The following is a 26,063-nucleotide window of genomic DNA, read 5'->3' on the forward strand; positions in this document are numbered from 1 at the left end:
GAACAGTGCCTCAAGCAAAACACTGATTAATCATATGAGAAATATAAGGGGAGATAGCAGATACACAGGATTTAAGAAGTGCAGTGGGTGCCGGGTTCAGCAGACATGAGGAGGAGGAGGACTTAGTCATAATTTCCGATACTTTAGAAGAATCAACAAGAGAGGAAGCAGAGAGACAGCAGTCAGCTTTATGAGAAAGAGCTACTAGCGAGACAGAAGAATGAATTTCAGAATGAAAGTGTTGGTAAATACTGTCAATTTTATCCTTGAAAAAAATCCAAAAAAGCCTGACACTGAGCAGGAGAACTGGGAGTGGTTGAGGAAGGAGGCTGAAGAAGTTTATTTATTGTATTAAACAGAGTTTTGGGTCTATAGTTGCCACTCTTAATGATGTTAGCGTAGTAAGGGCAGCATTAAGAGCATCCTTATACTTTGCTATGTGTTCAGAGAAGAGTGAAAGATGAATAGTAAGGCCCGTTTTCTTATAAAGGCGCTCTAGCCGCCTTCCCTTGGCCTTCATGGCCCTAAGCTCAGAGGTGAACCAAGGAGAGACGCGATCTGCGGAGACCTGTCTAGTTTTAAGGGGAGCGGAAGTGTTAAGTGTGTTAGATATAGTATTATCGTAAATAGTCAAGTTTATTTGTATAGCGCTTTTAACAATAAACACTGTCACAAAGCAGCTTTACAGAATTTGAACGACTTAAAACATGAGCTAATTTTGTCCCTAATCTATCCTCAATGATCACGCCTATGGCGACGGTGGCAAGGAAAAACTCCCTGAGATGACATGAGGAAGAAACCTCGAGAGGAACCAGACTCAAAAGGGAACCCATCCTCATTTGGGCAACAACAGACAGCATGACTATAACATTAACAGTTTTAACATGAAGACAGTTTCGTTGATGTTGTAACTCTTCATTGATGGAAACTTGAGTGCAAAACTGTTCATGACAACTGCAGTCCTAAAGTTAGCAAGTCAACTATATTCCTCAGCCATAAAAGCATTACTGTAAGAGTCCAGAGCGTCCTCCAGGTGTAACCCTCAACTGTCCTCATGGGGCCGTCCTTCACAGGAGCGATGCGATAAAACTCCGACCAGACACAGGGCACCAGGATGGATCAAGCAGGTCCAAGGGGCAGAAGAGGCCAGCATCTCAATCCCAGGACCAACGTGTAACTCAGAGGGACAGATTGGGGGGGGGAGAAAACACAGCTGTATCATCAGGAGAGGAAACCTCAGCTAATTTACAAAAAGAAGAGGCAGAGAAAGAATGCACATCAATGGAAGAAAGATTATGGAAAGAGACAGTAGAACGCTAACTTGACTAAAGAAATATTAAAATGAGAGAATTCTGAAAGCAAGCCACCAAAAATCCATAAATTAAGATAAATGAGGCCAGTGATTAAATTAAGAAGAAATGTTGCTGTATAAAAGGAGGCTCGGGTCGTTCTGACTTCTTTCAATACTACACATCTCTTTATTCCAGGCAGCACTGAGTGATCAATCAGGCGTGTCTCAATCTAGAGGGAAGATTTACCCTTTTCAGGTGTTGTTACGCTGGTATATAATGTATACGCTATACTTATTGGTATTATTCGTGAGTCAAAATGACTCCCTTCTGCGTCTGAGAGAGAATTTTTTGCTGTTTATTCATCATTTCAGCTCTGTGAGCTTTGCCTTTTATGGAGTTATGAGCTTTTAAGGGTGACGACTGCTATTCACCGTTAGAAACTCTTACTGTTCTGTGGGTGTTTTTTTTTTTTTTAACCCCTATGTTTGTAAATGTGTGTGCGTTCCTGCTCCGTGTTAATTGCTTGATGGATGCCAATGGCTCAGAGGAGCAAATAGCAGTGAAGGGGGCGAGTTTCTCTCTCCTGTTTACTGAATGACACACTTTTTATCCTCGTTTTCCTTCTGTGCAGTGATGGACATACCCACACACTCGTTCCGAACATCAAGCCCCAGTTCCAGGAGTTCAGTCTCTACTTGGCTGTCATGGGGTATTGTTTTTCCTCCTACACTTGAGAGAGGGAGGAGAGACAGAGAAAGAGAGCGGGATTAAATTTTCCCTCTCTTGCTCTGGCTCACTTTCTCATTACCTTCCTCTTGTTCGAAGAAGGGGGTCAGTTTATGGCCAATGTTACCTTCAATTTTCCGCTCATTCTTCTTCATGCGTAGGCTGAAGTAGCGTGTCTCCGTGCAGCCCACACATGCACACATTCTCTCTTGCTAGCCTTGTTGTCTATTATTTCAGATGGCATTTGAGTCTGCACCTGCTGTCCTTGGTTACCTCGGCAGCGCGTCCTCGCTGCTTTAAGTGCAGCACAGGACGCTGCATGTTAATAGGACGAGGAGAGGACGCTAAATAGGAGTCCAGTAGGACTTGGAGCGTGTATGTATGCATGTGTGTGTGTGTGTGCTGTCCTACAAAATAGCATCCTGCTGTCCCTCCTTTTCTCCAGAACCATTTGCATTGCCAGTATTTTGTCAGCAATCTGTGAAGCTTGGATGTGTAAATTAAGCAAAGTAGTCTCTTGGGATGAATTGTCATGTGGGCATTTTATTACTGCAATTTTTCTCACACACAATGACCATCTGGTTTATTTTAATGAGAAGATAATGGCCAATTGTTATAGGCAAGGGGAAAAAAATAGTTGGACAGCAAGAGCGGAACAATGTTCAATTTTCATTTTTATGATTTTTTTTTCCTTTATACCCACCACCACCCTTTTTTCAAGAACAATAATGACCTTTTTTTTATTATAAAATTACATATTCCGGACTATTGAAGCCACTGCTGAGAGAGGGGGGGGGGAGAAAATAGATAAGCAGAAGGAAAAAATCATTTAAAAATAAATGTTAAAAAGAAAAGATAAACACAATTTGGCAGTAAAACATGAGCAGCTCCATGGGTGGGGAGAGAGAGAGAGAGAGAGAGAGAGAGAGATTCTGTTGAAATCAAAGTAGTTTGATCTCTGCCCTTTTTGGGTGACATTGATCCAAAATGGAACCAGCACCATTATTAGGAATCACCTAAAGATGTACAGACCTGAGAAAGATACTGCTCTGGATGAGCGATGGATCAGACTTGGCATATTTTCTGATCTAATCCACTGCATTTATTTATTTAATTTATTGCTGTAAGCTTGCATTGCTGATTTTGTCCGTGCTGCAGTCGCACCTACGCTGTTTCATATCAGGGATGAGAATTTTCCGCGGATCTGCGGAATTCTGAGTTTTTCCCACTGAAAATGTCATTTTTGTGAAACGTGTAAATCCATTGAGAAAATTTCGGGGGGGTCGGTGCGAGGCGAGGCTTGTGGTGGCACAAGCAGGCAGGACCGACCGACCGCCCGCCAGCATCTTTCGACAACGCTCATCGCAAAATTAGTTGCAGCTGTGATAACGGAAATCGTCATTGCTTTCTTCAATATTTATGCTAACGACAACTCATGATGATTTCCGGCAATGTTTTGGCGCTAGTTTCATCTCACTTGTACAATTCACGGAGAAACAAGCTACACGGTTTTGATCACTTCTTAAGTTCTAGTTATTTTGGTTAGTTTTCAAAGTTACTTCGCCAATATGGCGAAAGTTTTGGACCGCAAAAATGAGGATCGTGCCAGGAAAATCGATAAATTGAACGGGATAAAGAACTGTTTCCGATGGGCATGGCTCGATAGTAGCGTTACCGTGCAGATAGGGACACAAAGTGTGACGACGTGCCTGACGGAACATATCCCAAAAGTGGACGTGCCGGGAAAGGTTCTGTGTATTCTGTGCTCAGATATGATCAATTATGGAAACAGAGGAGCTAGAAACATCCAGGAGCACATCAAAACAAAAAAGCACAAAGGTACGTTTTACATAAATTGTCAAAGATAGAGTCAGGAGGAATCTAATATATCGTTACGGTTACCTCCATTATCGCTCACGATATATATATCTGTAGGGATTTGTTATCTTAAAGTTTATAAATGTTTTAAACCATCGTTGAATTTGAAAACATTCATTTTATATATATATATATATATATATATATATATATATATATATATATATATATATAAAGGGATCATCCCCCCCCCTCTGGTTTTTATCTCTGCTGAAAAAAAATAAAACAAACAAACCAAAAAAAAGTTGACATGACAGGCATGTTGTGACACAGTTTTCTATGGTCTACATTGCACTCACTTTCAAAATGACCCAAAGTGGCAGCTTTGATGTTCACGAACGTCCCCAGCAAATAGGTACATTGTAGATAATAACAATATCTTTGCGTTCTCATAGAACGCAAAGATATTGTTATTATCTACAATGTATCAATGTATCTGCAGGGATGCAAACAGTGCGCCTTTTGGCGGATGCCGCCTTTTTCATGGCCATTTTTTTTTTAGGGGGGGCGTTGGAGTGTCTGATTATAATTTCAAAGTAAATTCTGTATTAAAATTACTAAATAAGCAAATCCGTTACAGTCCATGAAACAGGAAGTATAAGGATGAGAAAAAAACAGTTTAAATCGGAAAGCTGCGCACAATGTGAACTGCGCCATCAGAGCAAACTGTTCATTTAGTATTCATGTATTTTAGTGATTTTCGAGTCACTGTCCATTTAATCCGGAGGGAGAGAAACATCACAGCAACACGACAAGCAATACGAACTTTGTTGTGTTAGTGTTCGTGTATTTAGTCAGAGAGATAGGAAGATGAATTTACTATCTCTGGTTTAGTGTTCGTTTTCATTTAGTATTATTCATTTGATATCATCGGATGTTATTGAGCTGTTAGCCTATTGTTACCTTAATTTTGTGACCTTTCATGATTAAAAAAAAACATCCCCCCTTCTGCTTTTTTGACAAATCGCACCCTGTGTATAAATAAAATGTGGGAAAGTTGGCAGACATTTCAGAGGGTTTTTTTTTTTAATGTCCCATTCTCATCCCTGTCATATAGCTTGGTGATAGAACCAGCCAAGAATTAGCTTGTTTACCAAAAGGACCCAGGTAACAGATCATTGTCGAGAATTGGCTGATACTCAGAGCTCTGAAATCGCTATTGGACAGTTTCATCCATAACTTGATTATGCAATCACTTGGCGTTCTTAGCCTAGATACAAATCATAGATGCGACAGTGGCATGCAAAAGTTTGGGCCCCCTTGCTGAAAATGTCTGTTACTGTGAATAGTTAAGTGAGCAGAAGATGAACTGATCACCAAAAGGCATAAAGGTAAAGACGAGACATTTCTTTTCAGCGTTTTATGCAAGATTTGTGTATTATTTTTGTTTTGTACAATTGGAGAGTGAAAAACGACAAGGAACACCATGCGAAAGTTTGGGCACCCCAATACATTTGCGTTCTCAGGTAACTTACCAAGGTTCCAGACCTTAATTAGCTTATTGAGCTGTGGCTTGTTCAAATTCTTCATTAGGAAAGGTCAGATGATGCAGATTTCAAAACTGTATAAATTCTCTGACTCCTCAAACTTGTCCCTAAACTCAACAGCCATGGGCTCCTCTAAGCAACTCCCTCGCATTCTGAATAATAAAATAATTGATGCTCACAAATCAGGAGAAGGTTACAAGAACATAGCAAAGTGTTTTCAGGTAGCTGTTTCCTTAGATTGTAATGTTATCAAGAAATGGCAGTTAACAGAAACAGTGGAGATCAAGGTGAGGTCTGGAAGATGAAGAAAACTTTCTGAAAGAACTGCTCGTTGGATTGCTAGAAAGGCAAATAAAAACCCCTGTTTGACTGCCAAAGACCTTCAGAAAGATTTAGCAGACCCTGGAGTGGTGGTGCACTGTTCTACTACGCAGCGACACCTGAACAAATATGACCTTCATGGAAGAGTCATCAGAAGAAAAACGTTCCTGCGTCCTAGCCATAAAATTCAGCGTCTGAAGTTTGCAAATGAACATCTAAACAAGCCTGATGCATTTTGGAAACAAGTCCTGTGGACTGATGAAATCAAAATAGAACTTTTTGGCCACAATGTGCAAAGGTATGTTTGGAGAAAAAAGGGTGCCAAATTCCAGGAAAAGAACACCTCTCCAACTCTGAAGCATGGGTGTGGATCGATCATGCTTTGGGGTTGTGTTGCAGCCAGTGGCACAGGGCACATTTCATTGGTCGAGGGAAGCATGGATTCGAATAAATACCAGCAAATTCTGGAAGCAAACTTCACACCATCTGTAAAAAAAAAAAAAAAAAGTTGAAGTTAAAAAGAGGATGGGTCCTACAATAAGACGTTGATCCAAAACACACCTCAAAATCTACAATGGAATACCTCAAAAGGCACAAGCTGAAGGTTTTGCCCTGGCCCTCACAGTCCCCTGGCCCTCACAGTCCCCTGACCTAAACATCATTGAAAATCTGTGGATAGATCTCAAAAGAGCAGTGCGTGCAAGACAGCCCAAGAAACTTGCAGAACTGGAAGCTTTTTGCAAAGACGAATGAGTGAAAATCCCCCAGGTAAGAACTGAAAGATTATTCACTGGCTACAAAAAGTGTTTACAAGCTGTGATACTTGCCAAAGGGGGTGTTACTAAGTACTGACCATGTTAGGTGCCCAAATTTTGCTTCAGGTCCTTTTCATTTTTTGGTATTTTATGCCTGTAAATGATGGAAATAAAAATGTGATCTTGTGGAAAATATTAAAGAAATGTGTCATCTTTACCTTTATGCCTTTTGGTGATCAGTTCATCTTCCGCTCACTTAACTATTCACAGTAACAGACATTTTCAGCAAGGGTGCCCAAACTTTTGCATGCCACTGTATCTGCCGAGTTACCTAAACTACATTTCATGCTGCGGTAGAGAGATGAGGGCTAAATCTTAAAGGGTCACTGTTGGTGGCAAGTTCTTTGTCCATCTTGTGGAACCCTAGAAGGGTTTATGTAGAATTGCAAACAGCCTTTCTTTTGAAAGTAGAACCCCATTAGGAAGCTGGGACTACAGTGGCACTTGAAAGTTTGTGAACCCTTTAGAGTTTTCTATATTTCTGCATAAATATGACCTAAAACATCATCAGATTTTCACACAAGTCTTAAAAGTAGATAAAGAGAACCCAGTTAAACAAATGAGACAAAAATATTATACTTGGTAATTTATTTATTGAGGAAAATTATCCAATATTACATATCTGTGACTGGAAAAAGTATGTGAACCTTTGCTTTCAGTATCTGGTATGACCCCCTTGTGCAGCAATAACTGCAACTAAACATTTCCAGTAACTGTTGATCAGTCCTGCACACCGGCTTGGAGGAATTTTAGCCCATTCCTCTGAACAAAACAGCTTCAACTCTAGGATGTTGGTGGGTTTCCTCACATGAACTGCTCGCTTCAGGTCCTTCCACAACATTTCCATTGGATTAAGGTCAGGACTTTGACTTGGCCATTCCAAAACATTAACTTTATTCTTCTTTAACCATTCTTTGGTAGAACAACTTGTGTGCTTAGGGTCGTTGTCTTGCTGCATGACCCACCTTCTCTTGAGATCCAGTTCATGGACAGATGTCCTGACATTTTCCTTTAGAATTAGCTGGTATAATTCAGAATTCATTGTTCCATCAATGATGGCAAGCCGTCCTGGCCCAGATGCAGCAAAACAGGCCCAAACCATGATACTACCACCACCATGTTTCACAGACAGGATAAGGTTCTTATGCTGGAATGCAGCGTTTTCCTTTCTCCAAACATAACGCTTCTCATTTAAACCAAAAAGTTTTATTTTGGTCTCATCCGTCCACAAAACATTTTTCCAATAGCCTTCTGGCTTGTCCACGCGATCTTTAGCAAACTGCAGACGAGCAGCAATGTTCTTTTTGGAGAGCAGTGGCTTTCTCCTTGCAACCCTGCCATGCACACCATTTGTTGTTCAGTGTTCTCCTGATGGTGGACTCATGTAAATTAACATTTAGCTAATGTGAGAGAGGCCTTCAGTTGCTTAGAAGTTACCCTGGGGTCCTTTGTGACCTCACTGACTATTACATGCCTTGCTCTTGGAGTGATCTTTGTTGGTTGACCACTCCTGGAGAGGGTAACAATGGGCTTGAATTTCCTCCATTTGTACACACACTGTCTGACTGTGGATTGGTGTAGTCCAAACTCTTTAGAGATGGTTTTGTAACCTTTTCCAGCCTGATGAGCATCAACAACGCTTTTTCTGAGGTCCTCAGAGATCTCCTTTGTTCGTGCCATGATACACTTCCACAAACATGTGTTGTGAAGATCAGACTTTGATATATCCCCGTTCTTTAAATAAAACAGGGTGCCCACTCGCACCTGATTGTCATCCCGTTGATTGAAAACACCTGACTCTAATTTCACCTTCAAATTAACTGCTAATCCTAGAGGTTCACATACTTTTGCCACTCACAGATATGTAATATTGGATCATTTTCTTCAATAAATAAATGACCAAGTATACTATTTTTGTCTCATTTGTTTAACTGGCTTCTCTTTTATCTACTTTTAGGACTTGTGTGAAAATCTGATGATGTTTTAGGTCATATTTATGCAGAAATATAGAAAACTCTAAAGGGTTCACAAACTTTCAAGCACCACTGTACTTGCAATCCAAAGCTTCCCGAAGGAACACTTTTTTCTAAGAGTGTCAGTAACTTAAATGAATGAACTAAATATATGAGGAGATAAGCACTATTAACCCTTTTCCAAATACACTATATGGATGATGTTCGTCCTTCGGGCTTGAAGATGACCATGACTTCAGTTTGGTGGGTGGCGATTGTGGGTCCGGAGGTAACTGATGAGGCCAATCTGGGATTTGAAGGTATGCCCACATGTTGGGCATGCGTGGGTAGGTGCTGTAGTGGGGGTGGTGGTAGTTCGAGCCTTCCGTGCAGCTCATTTCTTCTGAGCCTCGGCAATGCATTTCATCTATTGTGGGAGCATAAGCACTAATCAACGTTGCATTCTTCTTGCCTCCAAGTGGGAGCTGAAGTGTCATCAGGAGATCGTTGATGCCCTCTGGGAGTTTGGTAAGTTTCTGGGCAAGCTGGGACTTTACAGCAATGGATAAAGGTTTGTGCACTCCTGGCCATCACACCCATCTGTGCTTGTTGAATATCTCATTCCAGATTTAGTCCCCCTTTTGCTGTTGTAATGTCTTCCACTCTTCTGGGAAGGTTTTCCACTAGATTTTGGGGCGTGGCTGTGGGATTTGTGTTCATTCAGCTGCAAGAGCATTAGTGAAGCATCAGTGAACTGATGTTTGCTGAGGAGATCTGGAGTGCAGTCAGTGTTCCAGTTCATCCCAAAGGTGTTCAGTGGGGTAGAAGTCAGGGTTTTGTGAAGACCAGTTAAGTTCTTCCACTCCAACCTTGGTAAGCCATCTTCATGGAGCTCACTTTATCCCAAGGCGCATTGTAATGCTGGAACAGGTTTGGGTCTCTTGGTTCCAGTGAAGGGAAATTGGAATACTACAGCATTCTAGACAGTTGTGTGCTTCCAGATTTGAGGCAACAGTTTGGGAAAGGGTCAGGTGTCCACAAACATTTTGCCATATAGTATACATTAGCTCACAGACATGCACGATTGCCTCTGGATCAGCCAGCCTTGACAGGAAGAGAGTAATGCTGTCCCTCTCACCCAGAGAGCGTGGCCAACAGATGGCTGTGGTATCCTCAGGATTTGACCTTGCAATCTTCAGGTGATAGATGGGTTACTCAGATTAATGGGGTGGGAGAGGAATTCCCAAAGAGTGAGGCCAATCATGTTTTCTTTTGGGAGTCCTGATCACAGATGGCTGGGGGATTCTCTGGGATTCAAACTCACGATCTATCCATTTGTAAGTGCTAAACACAGCGAGCTCCTGAGTGGCACAGAACAAAAAAAAACAATGGCTCTACTGTCAGGCAATTGCAAGTTTGAATTCCAAAGATACCACAGCCATCCATGTCTGGGAGCCAAGAGAACAAAATTGGCCTTGCACTCTGGATGGTAAGAGGATACTCTTTTGACCCCTGTCAATCACAGCAACACTAGTGGGTGGCATGGTGGTGCAGTGGTTAGCACTGTTGCCTCACAGCAAGAAGGTTCCGGGCTCGAACCTCACGGCTGACGGGGGCCTTTCTCTGTGGCGTTTGCATGTTGTCCCTGTGTCTGCATGGATTTTCTCTGGGTACTCCAGTTTTTGCCACAGTCCAAAGATTAGGTAAAATACTCAGCCTACTGGGGTTGTACAAGACAGTGCATACTTGGTGCTGGTCCCAAGCCTGGATAGATTGGGGAGGGTTGCATCAGGAAAGGCATCTGGTGTAGTCCAATATATGGATCAAATCCGCTGTGGCAACCCTGAACGTACGGAAGCAGCTGAAAGAAGAAGAATCACAATAACACGAGCCAGTTGTGAGCATCTGTGAGTGAATGTATGCAGAAGAGGGTAGGTGGCAGTTTTCTGAGTGTATCAAGCTGCCCTGTGTGAAAAGATGGGGTTGGTTGGCTTTACATGTGTCTAAGGAAGCACTCCGAGGTATTCATAGAGGAGAGCTGGTTGGTTGGAAATGACCAAGATCCAACTAGGGGGAAAATAAGAATGTAACGTGTTGTTCTAGCACTTGTTAGTGTCACCCTTGCCATGCCTGCTACCCACCCAATGAATTAGGCCACCTTGAACACCTGATGCTGTAATTCAGTGGTCCTCAAACTACGGCCCGCGGGCCGGATACGGCCCGCCTCCACATTTTGCCCGGCCCCCTGAACAATACCAGAGATGCATTATGATTTTTTTTTTTCAGTCTGGCCGCGTGATCGCGACTTGTACATGCATAGAAATGTAACATTCTATTCCACCCTTCTGCAGTCTGTGCCATATCTGAAACCCCTCCCTCAAAAAAAAAAAAAAATCCTGGACACACCACTGTCAAATAACACGGAATAATGGCGAAAAGATTAGGTAAGAGAAAAATAGATTCAGAATGCAGGGTATTTAACCTGCAGTGGACAAATGATTATTTTTTTTGTTCAATGCAAAGAAAAGACTGTTTGTCTCATCTGTCAAGAGACAGTGGCTGTATTCAAAGAATACAATCTGCGCCGACACTATGAATCCCGTCACAAAGACAAGTATGATAGCTTGCAAGGCCAAATGTGAGCAGACAAACTCTCAAAGCTAAAAAGTATACTGTTAGCTCAGCAGAATACATTTGTACGCCAAGCTCAGCTGAACCAGTCGTCTGTTCAAGCAAGCTTTCGGGTTGCTCAACTGATAGCTAGCAGCGGTAAACCTTTTACTGATGGAGAATTTGTCAAGAAATGTTTGAATGCTGTCGTGGAGGAGGTGTGTCCCGAGAAGAAAGATGTCTTTAATGCCGTGAGTCTGTCGGCGACTACAATCACAAGACGCATTGAAGAACTTGGGGGTAATGTATATGCCCAGCTGCAGCAGAAGACGAAAGAATATGACTTTTTTTCATTAGCACTGGATGAGAGCACGGATGTGCAGGACACAGCGCAGCTGCTAATTTTTATTCGTGGAGTTAGCGCAAACTTTGAAATGTGCGAGGATCTGGCAGCCCTCCAAAGTCTCAAAGGGACTACGACGGGGGAGGATATTTTTGGCAAAGTATGCCAAACCATGGAAGACTTGAACCTGGACTGGTCAAAGCTTGTTAGCATCACGACTGACGGAGCTCCTAGTATGGTGGGCACGTCTCGGGGTCTGATCGGGCTCGTGAACCGGGAGATGGAAGAACGGGGTCTTATCGCCCCGCTACAAGTCCACTGCCTAATTCACCAGCAAGCACTGTGCTGCAAAGTGTTGAAGTGGGATTCTGTCATGAAGGTTGTGGCGTCATGCATAAACTTCATCAGGGCAAAGGGACTTAAACACAGGCAGTTCCAACAATTCCTGTCTGAACTGGAGTCTGCGCATGGCGATGTGCTTTACTACACAGAGGTCAGATGGTTGAGCCGCGGCAGAGTTTTGAGGCGTTTTTACGAGCTGCTACCTGAGATGAACGCATTTCTTCATTCAAAAGACAAAACGGTCCCCGAGCTGATCGACCCAGAATGGAAATGGCACCTAGCATTTTTAACAGACGTGACAGAAATACTGAACAGCCTTAACTTGCAGCTACAAGGCCAAGGGAAACTAATCTGCGACATGTATTCCCACATAAAAGCATTTGAGGTGAAACTAGCGCTGCTTTTGGATCAAGTGAAAAACAACAACTTCATCCATCTTCCTGCTACCCAAAACCTCTCTACAGAGAACCCAGCGGTCCTGTTCCCAGCTGAAAAGTGTGTGGAAGCACTGGAAATGCTGAAGGCGGAGTTCGGTGTGCGATTCCGTGAACTACATGTTAATGCAAAAGATATCCGCCTTTTCCAGAACCCCTTTGTTTCCGACATTGATGAAGTCCAGCCTTCTTATCAGTTTGAGTTGGCAGAGTTACAGAACTGTGATGCCCTGAAAGATGCATTCAAGCCCAACAGTCTCGTTGACTTCTATGCCGCCCTCCCAAACAACACGTACCCAAACATTAAAAAACACGCAATGAAGATGTCCACAGTTTTTGGCAGCACGTATATCTGTGAGCAAACCTTTTCACGCATGAACCACCTGAAAACTCCGATGAGATCAAGATTGACAGATGAACATCTCCATCAGTGTTTGAGACTTGCTGTGACTAAAATGGAACCTGACATTGAACTTCTCACCAGCCAGATGCAGGCCCACAGTTCACACTGATGAACATGTATAGGTAAGCTTACTTTTCTGACTTGAACGAGCCATTCTGAGTACAAACAAATATAATCATAATGAAATCTACTGAGATAAAATCCGTTCTACAACCATACTGGTAGTGAAATGTATTGTGTTGGTATCAGTTCGGTTTCATAGCCTGCTTGCTTTCTGGTTTTCAGAGTGAAGATGATGAGAGAGAGCTGCAAACAATTGTGTCTACAAGAAAGTTTATGTTCCATGGTCTTTTTTTCTGTGAAAAACTTGAAAAGGGTTATTTGGTTATTATTTATTTCATAAATAGTGTTATTTATTTCATTAATAATGTTATTATTTATTTTCTGATTTTTTTTTTCCTGTCAAGATCCCAGAAAGGGTTAATTTTTGGTTATGTGTGGCTTTCTGGAAAACAATAAATGTTTACATTTAGACACCTCTGCGATCGTCACACTTTTTGTTACAAACTGGCCCCGGCCCGCTGTCAGAGAAGGGAAAAGTTATTTGGCCCTCACAGGAAAAAGTTTGGGGACCCCTGCTGTAATTGTAAATCTGGTTAAATAGGAAACCTCACAGATGGCACCCTGTCAACAAAACTGTTTGGATCTTCCTTCCATCTATGTACTGTATTTAATTGATCTCTAAGCCGAGCAGAATTCTGTCCACCTCTTGGCATATTCTCAAGTGAGAACTTGCCTTCTCTCTGCAGTGTGTGCTGTTCCTGTGGGCGCTGAAGATCAACCACCCGACCACACTCTTCCTGCTCAGAGGCAACCATGAGTGCCGGCATCTCACAGAGTACTTCACCTTCAAACAAGAGTGTGAGTGCACCATACAAGTTTTGATGTACGATGAGACACTTATTGAAGCTCGAGAGACACTTTACTACACGCTAGCCACTTTGATAGGAACACCTACACCCTTGCATATTCATGTAATCATCCAATCATGACATGGCGATGAACAGTGTTTTGAGGCAGTATTCATATTGGCAGACAGGCGTTGGAAATGAAAAAGGACTACATAAAGACAGCGAAGCAGAAAGGGAAATGAGGATGGAGAAAAGAAGGCAGTCCTTTGTGTGTAAAAGTGGACGAATGTATCGTTCATCCGCAGCAGCACCGGTTTTAAGGCTCATCCCTTTTACATAACAAAAAGCCGTGCTCTCGGTGTGACCTTGTTGTGGGCAGGTTTTAATAAAGCGGAAGCTTCTGAAAGCAAGAGCAGACACTACAGCAATAATGAGCTTAATAAAGCGCTCAGTGACTGTAGCACATACCCAATAACGAGTACTAATTAGACTCATCGAAGGCAAATTGGACAGCAGCCCACTGTTAGCTCCTGTATCTGTGCACCATTGTGTGTATCTGCTCTGGTCATTTGTGAGTTTGAGAAGCAGAGTCTTGTTCAGTCTTCATTTTCGGGACTACTTTTTATGATTTATTGAAGCCCTATTCGGACAGCGTTGGCTGCTTTATGTGATGGTTGCTGTGATCTGGCAATATTATTACAGCACTGCTATAATCATCAAATTGTGCACTGTGTAAGGAGTAAAACAATTGGGTGTTCCGTTATAGAAAAATATCTAAGTTATTCCACGAAATTGAGTAGCCAACGAGGCACGTAGCACCAAGATTGCGTGGAATAACTGTTTTATTCTGTCCACATTCACTGGATTTTGAGAAACAGAGCATTTTTATTTTTATTTTTTGCAAATTCGATAAATAAGAACTTTTATGCAAAACATCTGACACAATCATTTCCTCTTAGAATGTAAACAAATCAGCAAAATGACAGGAGCAATTTGTGAAAAATCTGATAAAAATTCTGAAAGATAAAAATAGATACATTCTTACCATCAAATACTTTCATTCCATATTTTGTTGCTTTTTTTTTTTTGTTTTGCTTTTGAGTAGAGTTTTTATTTCATCCTCGGTTGGTTCAGCAACACGCGCCGCCATTTTGTTTTTCTCTACTCGCAGTATATGAGCTGATAGCCTAGTAGTAGAGTCGCCAATCAGAGCACGTGATTGCTCATATCCAGTGAATGTGGCTCGAATAATCAACCATAGCATGGTCGGAGTCACCATGAAGTTGATTATTTTCCTAAAATAGTGTTTTATTTGTCTCACAGCACAGTGATTTTTAAATTTTGTATGTATTAAAGGATCTCACAGTTTTTATCCATTTATAGTTTTAATGTTGTGGCACGTCGGCAAAACAAGGTAGTTCCTGTTATCACTTGCATTATAGCAGCGATAAACAGTAATTCCCTCACCAACCTGTTCTGAAGTTCCCTCTGACTGTTTACAAACCTCTATTTACAGATGACTTCACCGCCTTCTGCAATGTTTTTTTTTGGGACACGCCCACCCCAAATTTGCCAAAGCTGTTCTCGAAAATGAATCAACACCTTCTGAGCCAGTCAGAATTGAGAATTCAACAACGGCATGATAAAGGAAAATAATTGTACGGATAACAATTTGTGCGCGTGACTAGTGTTCTGTGTAGTCCAGTGAGTAAAGAAACATTTTGTTCAGAACAGATGTGATTTTCTTCAAAGAATGGGCTTCTAGAAAGAATTATAGTCCTGCGTCATGGAATCCTGATTATACTTTGGAGAGAGATGGAGTTTCCCTTCATGACTTTCCCTTATATAACCTCGGCGTTCTCTCGCTCTCTGGTGCTGCTGTCCACCCACACCTTCTTTTGTCTTGGCAGGTAAAATAAAGTACTCGGAGCGCGTCTACGATGCGTGCATGGAAGCGTTTGACTGTCTGCCCCTCGCCGCTCTCCTGAACCATCAGTTCCTCTGCGTTCACGGAGGCCTTTCGCCCGAAATCAACTGCTTAGACGACATTAGGAAAGTAAGTAACTGTTTAAGGTAACGAAAAATGATGTTCAAGTGATGATTGTGAACTTATCTACTGTAAAGCTGAAGAATAATAAGAAGGAGAAGAAAAAGCGAGGAGGACATTATATTAACTTTGAAACTCATAAATAAACAGGAAGAAGTGACTCCAAGAACAGATTAAGCCGATGACAGACGACTGCAGTTTGATTTATTAGTTTAATAATGTGCAACTCTGTGTTTATTGCACAACTCGAAGCTTCGGTCTAATAAATTGTATTCAGGAAGGTGCATTTCTGTTGACACGATGAGACTAAAATTCACAGAATATCCTCAAACATTGAGGTTATGATATCTTTTTTTTATCTTTAGTGACAGTATTATGGCATTTTCTCAATTATGAGATGATTCAAAAACCGTCTGCTGGATTGACGATCAACGGTGAACCGTGTATCATGGTTTGAGCAGGTTTTGTGAACAGAATACATTCTGAAGTGGATTTTACAGATGTACATTGTGTCCTTCAGAAAACGTGACTTTAATGACTGTACAGTCTGTCTGTCTGTCTGTCTGCAGTTAGACAGGTTTAAGGAGCCGCCAGCGTTCGGGCCAATGTGCGATCTAATCTGGGCCGATCCGGGCGAGGATTACGGCAGTGAAAAGACCTCTGAGCACTTTAACCATAACTCAGTACGAGGCTGCTCGTACTTTTTCAGGTGATGTGTGTCATTTTGTGTATTTTTGTCATCTTTTTTTTACTGTCTTATTTGTGTCTATGATGTGAAGAGAATTGTACTTTAAAGCAGGGGTTCTCAACCTTTTCTACGTCAAGGCCCACCTATTCGTACTTGTAACGAGTCGGGGCCCATTAAAAAAGATCCCCAATTATTTTGGCTCATCCCTTTTATTAGAATCTAATAATCTACTTTAAAGTGTATTAATGGGATGCAACATCACTCCCTGTTACAGATGGGAGCCCAGGAATTAATAAAACAAACTGTTTTTAATTGTAGGTTTTGTATTTAAAACTGTATGGATGTGCCAGAAGCGAAACTAAAACCATGCATGCGGGTCATTCTCAGTCAAAAGGGATTAATGATCCAAAAGTGGAGTCTGGTCCATTAACACAAGGACTTATTGCCATGTTTGTGTTCAGCAACCAAGCAAGTTATTAAAACCAAGAAGTACACTCAAAAGAAGCGAATACAGAACCCGTTCAATGGGATTAGATCCTTACACGCTAACAAAGAAGGATTTTTCCTATGAGTTGGAAAATTATCCATCCATTGAGTTCCCCAACATCTCAAACTACCTGGTGCTGCAGACATTGTTCTAGACGGACACACAGCTGAAAACCTGAAAGAGCATGAAGGAGGACAACTTTTTATATGTGGCTGGGTTAAAGATCTGGGGATCAGGACACTATGAGGTAGACGGATCTAAGTGGAGGAAGAGTGTTTATTAGCAGGCGTGATATTTACAAAAGCAAAACAATCATAAACATGGCTAGAAACAAATGTAATGATGATACTTCGCAAAGTCTCCGTGAAAACAGCGTCCGTATCTGTGCGTGCCGATTTGCACTCAAATCGGTATCCGGTGTCTCCCGTAACGACCGGGTCCCAAGCACGCACACTCAAACTGCACCAGACTCAAGCGCGCAAAGGCGTGACCGTCAAGTGTTTGCGTGCTGTGTGACCACAACTTTTGGCTCACCTGTATATCACCAAACATCGCCACCAAAATGCCTCATTTTCATCAATAAAGCATCACAAAGCATCGCGAGCCGTAGTGTGACCGTAGCTTAATGAGGCGGCCGTGACGTCGGATGCAACCCAGCAACTGTACCCTACTACGAGTAAAAAATCAGCTTCAACTTGGGGAAAGAAAATCGTGGCCCACTAGATGGCGCTTCAGTTGTTGAGAAACACTGCTTTAACGCTCTAAAAGATAAAAATTTAATATCAGTATGTACAGTTATATTTGGGCTGTTTATTAGAGCCAGAGGTCCCCCCCCCGAACTAGCAACTGCGAGAACGCTTTCAGCCCAAGTTTGACCTCTTTGTGTTTTAAGTTATTAAGATTTGGATAAAACCCATTCAGTTCAAGTGAAGTCAATCAGGATAATCTCTACAAAACCTTAGTAATCCACATAAATGGGTCGTTCTTCAGTAACTGAATTGCATTCACATCAAAATGTGGCCACTTTTTTTTTTTTAAGTTTCAGTACTCAAGATAATGGTATTAAATAAAATTTCACACTGTATGGGGGATCTTTTAACCATAAAAAAATAGAAAAATTGGCCGTGTTTAACCTTGAACGCAAAATCTTTTATCTCAGTAATGGAATTACGTCAGAAAAACTTTAATTTCTGAAAATTCAAACCAAGCGGCACCGCTATAATTGGGGTGATTTGATTTTTAAATCTGGTTTTCAGTCCATTTTGCCTTGGATTCCATACTTTTAGCAAGATCACTGAGCTGACAAGTTCAGGCAATCTTAATAATTTCATAATTTTGGCGCCTCTGCTGAAGAATTGCCCGAATATAGCTGCACGCTGCGATTAAGGGGGCCAAGCACTTTCTGGCCTTAACACTTAGCAATCAAGGAAACCCAGAAGGCATTGGGATCATGAGCACAAAACGTCAAGCTGTTGATGAGGTATTGCCCCACTTCCTGTTTTTGAAAATGAACTTAGTTTATTTGTTCACTGAAGGTCATGTTGCTAAAGATGTGTGACAATATTGGTGTCGATACCAAGCAGTGTTGTGGTCGAGCCACTAAACCTCGAGTCTGAGTCCAGTCTCAAGTTCCCTGAGTCAAGTCTGAGAACAACTCTCCAACCGCACCATTTGACGGTGGCTGTTTTGGTGCCATTAATGTTAGTTTGTTCCTGAACATGACGTATGAACAGGTGAATGTGCTTCTCTTTGTCAGGGAGTGCGAAGTATTCCGTCAGAGATGGTTGGGAGACGGATGTAAGTGCAGAAGGTGTTTGTTAATACAAGTGAAGACACGTAAACAATATAGAACGGCAGGCAAAATCGTAAAACGGTGAAACGGGCAACAGGTCGAGCGAGGCACAAACAGGCTATCGTAGACTCGGAAGAATCAAAGACGAGAAACAGGAAGTCAGGGATCAGGAAACCAAACAAGGCTCGGTAATGTGTCAGCAACGCAACTCAATACGTCGCAAAGTAAGTGCGTTTTTGCAGTTTTTATATCGGTGCGCTGGATTGCACTTTAATCCTGTGCAGGTGTGAGTCATTTACCACATGTACGCGAGAGTCCACTTGGCTCACGTGCTGTCCAGAGCATGCCCAAGAGTCTATCTGATGGACGCGCCAAGGCACACAGGTGTGACGCTTTTGCACGAAATGAGTACAAAAATTAATCTAGATATAAATATCTTGGGCCAAATTATTATGGCATGTTACAAAAAATAAAGAGAAAAATCTGTGTCCTCGTCTCCAGTTTACGAGTCCGAATGCAGTTGATGCACGAGTCCAAGTCAAGTGACGAGTCCTTAAAATTAGGGCACGAGTCATACTCGAGTACTACAAGCCTGATACCAAGAAGTGTTTGAGATTGGTGGTGGAGCAGGTCATGGATGAAACAAATCAAAGAAAAAGGTTTTGTTTGGATTGGTCTCAGATGTGATAATTGGACTTCCTGTTTCATTCATTTTGTTTGTGGTTTATGGATGAACCGTCCATCGTATCACAATCTGAGAAACAAGATCTGCCAGTTCATCTCATCTCATCATCTCTAGCCGCTTTATCCTTCTACAGGGTCGCAGGCAAGCTGGAGCCTATCCCGGCTGACTACGGGCGAAAGGCGGGGTACACCCTGGACAAGTCGCCAGGTCATCACAGGGCTGACACATAGACACAGACAACCATTCACACTCACATTCACACCTACGGTCAATTTAGAGTCACCAGTTAACCTAACCTGCATGTCTTTGGACTGTGGGGGAAACCGGAGCACCCGGAGGAAACCCACGCGGACACGGGGAGAACATGCAGACTCCGCACAGAAAGGCCCTCACCGGCCACGGGGCTCGAACCCGGACCTTCTTGCTGTGAGGCGAGAGCGCTAACCACTACACCATCGTGCTGCCCACTGTAAAAATAAATAAATAAATTGCAGACCCCATGGTTCTGGTTCACGGACTCGCTTTGAGAAGCGCTGTTCTAGTAAGTTGACCTGAATGTGGTAGGAGAGCGAATGTAGTACTATAGCAGCCATATCGATCCCAGTTCAGACCAATCTCACCATTTTAAAGCAGCGATGAGTAAGTTTAGAAGTAGGCTTTGTGAAGGCTGCTCTTAAGTCCTTGAGTGATTCAAAACTGGCTCGAAAATGCTGGCCTCAGCTGGCTTTGGTCTCTGCAACACTCATGGAGCACTAACTGAATGCAGGTGTTACCTGAAGGTGTCGAACCAAAAAAAAAAATCTATAAAACCTGCGTAGCCACGTTAAAGGACTCATTTGGAGATCTGGGGCAGGTACAGTGCCAAACCCTTTCAGACGAATGTGAAGGTAAGAACTGGCCATGTTGGTGTTTCTTCTCTCTCAGTTATCCTGCTGTCTGTGACTTTTTGGCAAACAACAACCTGCTGTCAGTGATAAGAGCACACGAAGCCCAGGATGCAGGGTAAGTGCCTGTTTTTTATTACTACTACTATGAATAATAATAAGTTACAGTTATGTAGTGTCTTTCACAATCCTAAGGTTACAATTTTCTAACTATTTTTGCCCAAATTTGTGTGTGTGGGTGTTGTACTCTGATGTGCTGGTTCGGTAATCACCAAATTGGACACTCGGATAATTAGACAGAACTGACAGCACTGAGCTCATTTCTGTTAGTTGTGTGGAACTGTGTGTGTGTGTGAATACGTGACTGCCGCAGCTCTAAAACAGCCTGTTTGTTCCCCTCTACAGGTACAGGATGTACAGGAAAAGCCAGACGACCGGCTTCCCCTCGTTAATCACCATTTTCTCTGCTCCTAATTACCTCGACGTGTACAACAACAAAGGTAAGCACACAACACTCGCGAACACTCGCACATCTGTGCTAAACCTGGCTCGGGCTTGTTCAGGTGCTCATGCTTGGATGTGTTTTTTGTTTACAGTGCCAGCCAGCTAGGCTGAGAAAACAAAAATGATGTGGCTCATTCTAGAATTCGGGGTCTGTTTTGCGTCTCCGAGATAAAACCTTTTGTTATTTTCCACAAAATAAATCTTTATCGAATCAGTTTTGAGCAATAATGTAAATTATGACAAACTTTCACCAATAGCGAAGCTCGATGTACATTTTAGACCCAATTTTTCCATAAAACCTTAACTAAATGACTCCCACCCCACGTTATTGGCCGTCTTCGACTCCTGATTCATCCATTCAACTCGAGTAAACAGGAGGTGATTCAGTCTAACAATCTGTTTTTTGGGGCTTATTCTGTTCACGGTTATAAAATCAATCGCACAGAAAGTCTATTTTCTGTATTATGTGAAATTTCAGTCATAAAATATATATATTTATTTTTATCCATCCCAATGTTCTTGTCAACTCTGTTAGCTCTGTTATAAAATCCACAGAGACTTTTAATACAACCCCGATTCCAAAAAAGTTGGGACAAAGTACAAATTGTAAATAAAAACGGAATGCAATAATTTACAAATCTCAAAAACTGATATTGTATTCACAATAGAACATAGACAACATATCAAATGTCGAAAGTGAGACATTTTGAAATTTCATGCCAAATATTGGCTCACTTGAAATTTCATGACAGCAACACATCTCAAAAAAGTTGGGACAGGGGCAATAAGAGGCTGGAAAAGTTAAAGGTACAAAAAAGGAACAGCTGGAGGACCAAATTGCAACTCATTAGGTCAATTGGCAATAGGTCATTAACATGACTGGGTGGGCGGCACGGTGGTGTAGTGGTTAGCGCTGTCGCCTCACAGCAAGAAGGTCCTGGGTTCGAGCCCCGGGGCCGGCGAGGGCCTTTCTGTGTGGAGTTTGCATGTTCTCCCCGTGTCCGCGTGGGTTTCCTCCGGGTGCTCCGGTTTCCCCCACAGTCCAAAGACATGCAGGTTAGGTTAACTGGTGACTCTAAATTGACCGTAGGTGTGAGTGTGAATGGTTGTCTGTGTCTATGTGTCAGCCCTGTGATGACCTGGCGACTTGTCCAGGGTGTACCCCGCCTTTCGCCCATAGTCAGCTGGGATAGGCTCCAGCTTGCCTGCGACCCTGTAGAAGGATAAAGCGGCTAGAGATAATGAGATGAGATGAATGAGACATGACTGGGTATAAAAAGAGCATCTTGGAGTGGCAGCGGCTCTCAGAAGTAAAGATGGGAAGAGGATCACCAATCCCCCTAATTCTGCGCCGACAAATAGTGGAGCAATATCAGAAAGGGGTTCGACAGTGTAAAATTGCAAAGAGTTTGAACATATCATCATCTACAGTGCATAATATCATCAAAAGATTCAAAGAATCTGGAAGAATCCCTGTGCGTAAGGGTCAAGGTCAGAAAACCATACTGGGTGCCCGTGATCTTCGGGCCCTTAGACGGCACTGCATCACATACAGGCATGCTTCTGTATTGGAAATCACAAAATGGGCTCAGGAATATTTCCAGAGAACATTATCCGTGAACACAATTCACCGTGCCATCTGCCGTTGCCAGCTAAAACTCTATAGTTCAAAGAAGAAGCCGTATCTAAACACGATCCAGAAGCGCAGACGTCTTCTCTGGGCCAAGGCTCATTTAAAATGGACTGTGGCAAAGTGGAAAACTGTTCTGTGGTCAGACGAATCAAAATTTGAAGTTCTTTATGGAAATCAGGGACGTCGTGCCATTCGGACTAAAGAGGAGAAGGACGACCCGAGTTATCAGCGCTCAGTTCAGAAGCCTGCATCTCTGATGGTATGGGGTTGCATTAGTGCATGTGGCATGGGCAGCTTACACATCTGGAAAGACACCATCAATGCTGAAAGGTATATCCAGGTTCTAGAGCAACATATGCTCCCATCCAGACGACGTCTCTTTCAGGGAAGACCTTGCATTTTCCAACATGACAATGCCAAACCACATACTGCATCGATTACAGCATCATGGCTGTGTAGAAGAAGGGTCCGGGTACTGAACTGGCCAGCCTGCAGTCCAGATCTTTCACCCATAGAAAACATTTGGCGCATCATAAAATGGAAGATACGACAAAAAAGACCGAAGACAGTTGAGCAACTAGAATCCTACATTAGACAAGAATGGGTTAACATTCCTATCCCTAAACTTGAGCAACTTGTCTCCTCAGTCCCCAGACGTTTACAGACTGTTGTAAAGAGAAAAGGGGATGTCTCACAGTGGTAAACATGGCCTTGTCCCAACTTTTTTGAGATGTGTTGTTGTCATTAAATTTAAAATCACCTAATTTTTCTCTTTAAATGATACATTTTCTCAGTTTAAACATTTGATATGTCATCTATGTTCTATTCTGAATGAAATATGGAATTTTGAAACTTCCACATCATTGCATTCTGTTTTTATTTACAATTTGTACTTTGTCCCAACTTTTTTGGAATCGGGGTTGTAATATGCACAACACCTGCACCAAGTGATGTCATGCAAAGTGTAGAGGATTTTACACCAACAGTAGATTAATTATTCGTCAATTCTGTCATGATGATATTAGAGTGAATCTCTGACTTTTTTTTTTAAACAATAATATGATTAAAACCCATCAAATTCTGTTTTTATACATGCCATGTGAGAGGTAGTTTGAGGTTAGCGTGTGGAGTTCAGACACAAAATGGTGGAAAAATGTCAGCTCTGTTACCATCAATTCTGTTCATGGATTGCCCAGTTTAACGATAACGGACTTGACGACGACCAAGAGAGTCAACACTTGAAATGTACCCGCAATTATAGAATGGACCGTGTGTGTGTGTGTGTGTGTATATATATATATATATATATATATATATATATATATATATATATATATATATATAATTATTATTATTTTTTTCTTGGTAACAAGGTGACACGTTCCGTTGTCAAGAAGAAAAATACGCAAGAGATGGAAATGAAGGAAACAAAAATTAAACTTGTGTATTCCTATAGAAATCATATCAAGTTGCAGACGCACACAACTTATACAGTTGAGTGTGAAAGTTCATGCACATGTTTAGAAGCAATAAAGAATGGATGGCGTAATGTAATTTCTTCCAGCGAGATATAAGTGAGTGAATTTCTGATTGTGTGTCGTTCACGCCTTCAAGGTTGGAGTTCAGTTATTCTTGAATAGACGCCTTAGAGACTGGGTTTTTCTGTAGCATCTAGACCCCCGTGTTTAAACACAAGGACTTAACTTTAAGCTGTCAAAAAAGAGAGGAATAGAAAATGCGGACCGAAGAAGGGAATGGCTTGTTGTTGTCGTTGTTGTAATAAACACTATAAAGGAAGAATTGCTGATCTATCGCTGCATGGATAGTCCTAGTTGTAATGATCGTGATAATCACAGCAATGCTTACAACATCGTTATTATAGATTATAGAATAGCACTCGATCCAGCGCATCCGATTATTGTGCGTTGTATTTTAATTTATGCACCGACTTAACGTAGCCATGAGATCACAACATGAACGTGGCTAATTCATCACACGTTGAATTGTTTTTGAGAAATGTACCCCGCCTTTCGCCCATAGTCAGCTGGGATAGGCTCCAGCTTGCCTGCGACCCTGTAGAAGGATAAAGCGGCTAGAGATAATGAGATGAGATTGTTAAAGCTAGACGAGACTGTTAGTCGTCGTCAACTCTGTTATCGTTAAACTGGGCAATCCATGAGCAGAGTCGATGGCAACAGAGTTGACGTTATTGTTAAAGCTAGATGGCCTTTCGATTTCATAAAATCGGTGAAATTTAGTTCCCCTCTGAAATGTTGCTCCTTTTCCACTAATGGCCCTTTTCCACTACCCTTTTTCAGCTCACTTCAGCTCGCTTCAGCTCACTTCAGCCCGACACGGCTCGCGTTTCGACTACCAAAAAACAGCACGACTCGGCTCGCTTCAGCCCTGCTTAGCCCCTAAAACTCGCACCGTTTTGGAGTGTGGCTGAAGCGAGCCAAAGCGAGCCGAGTGAGGCTGGGGGCGTGAGCAGACACTCCCCTGTGCACTGATTGGTGAGGAGGAGTGTCCTCACATGCCCACACACGCCCCGCGAGCACGCTGGGATCTGTAAACACCGCAAACCCGGAAGGAGAAGAATTACGAATTACGAGAATTTCTGAAGCCTTATGCGCCTCGCCTCATCTATACGCTCTTGCCAGTATCTGTTCGCGTTGTCGGTGACAACAAGCCACAGCACCAAGACCAGCAACACTAACGACTCCATGTCCTCCATGTGTATTGTTTACTATTCGGGTCGTGAGACTACCGCTTAAAAGCTCACTGATGTCACTGTTTGCGCTGCTTAACGACATCACGTAACGTCCACCCACTTTCGCTAACTCCACCCAATGTGTCCACCCACTTCCAGCCAGCACGGTTCAGCGCGGTTGTAGTCGAAATGCAACTCCAACAGCCCCGCTCAGCTCGACTCAGCACGGCACGGCTCAGCCCGACTCAGCCGCGTTTGTAGTGGAAAAGCGGCATAAAGCAGTTCCAGGGCTGGTTCGGGGCCAGTGCTTAGTTTGGAACCGGGTTTTCTGTTTCCACTGACAAAGAACTGGCTCTGGGGCCAGAAAAACCGGTTCCAGGCTAGCACCAACTCTCTGCTGGGCCAGAGGAAAGAACCGCTTACGTCAGCGGGGGGGGGGGCGGAGTTGTTAAGACCAACTACAATAATAAGAGCGCGAAAGATCGCCATTTTTAAGCGACGAGAAGCAGCGGCTGTACAAACGCGAAGTCATTTATTATTATTGTTGTTGTTGCTGCTGCTTCTTCCGTGTTGTTTTTGCTTCGATATTCGCGCCAAGGTTTATGCAAACGTAGCGACGTAACTGACGTATACAGTGACGTAATGACGTGGCTCCTCTTAGCACCGCGAGCTATGGAAAAGCAAACTGGTTCTCAGCTGGCTCGCAAGTTGAACGAGTTGTAAACCAGCACCAACACTGGCCCCGAACCAGCCCTGGAACTGATTTGGTGGAAAAGGGGTAACTGGTGATTGTGATGCGTGTTTATTTCTGTAATATCTCACAAAATATCAGGCCATTCTGCAGCTGGGAAGTAATTTAATTTGAGGGGATTAAAGCAAATAATGTGCATGAAATTGCTCGCTTCGCGCAGTCGAGCAGACAGAGGAAGTCCGTGTGTGCATGCACAGGTTTGCCTCCTTCTTCTTTTGGGCTTTACGGCAGCTGGCATCCACAGTGTTGCATTACTGCCATCTGCAGGTTTCCCTTTGACCGTGCACTGACAGTTCCATCATTCTGTCGCTAAACGAACAGCTGATCACACCGAGGTGCTCGCTGAGCGCCGATATTTATTAGTTTGG

General features: G+C 42.6%; 1 protein-coding gene across 3 annotated transcripts in view; it reads left to right on the forward strand.

Annotated features, from left to right (window-relative positions):
- The window catches only part of ppp3cca (protein phosphatase 3, catalytic subunit, gamma isozyme, a), an 84,745-nt gene that overhangs the window by 28,695 nt on the left and 29,987 nt on the right, over positions 1-26,063 (forward strand). For all 3 annotated transcript variants that reach the window (XM_060906651.1, XM_060906652.1, XM_060906653.1), the window contains exons 4-8: positions 13,413-13,524; positions 15,425-15,570; positions 16,131-16,270; positions 20,138-20,215; positions 20,503-20,597. In XM_060906651.1, the coding sequence (XP_060762634.1) occupies positions 13,413-13,524; positions 15,425-15,570; positions 16,131-16,270; positions 20,138-20,215; positions 20,503-20,597 (571 nt within the window). The remainder of the gene's footprint in view (positions 1-13,412; positions 13,525-15,424; positions 15,571-16,130; positions 16,271-20,137; positions 20,216-20,502; positions 20,598-26,063) is intronic.

This window comes from Neoarius graeffei, chromosome 24 (assembly GCF_027579695.1).
Source record: "Neoarius graeffei isolate fNeoGra1 chromosome 24, fNeoGra1.pri, whole genome shotgun sequence".
Lineage (NCBI taxonomy): Eukaryota > Metazoa > Chordata > Actinopteri > Siluriformes > Ariidae > Neoarius > Neoarius graeffei.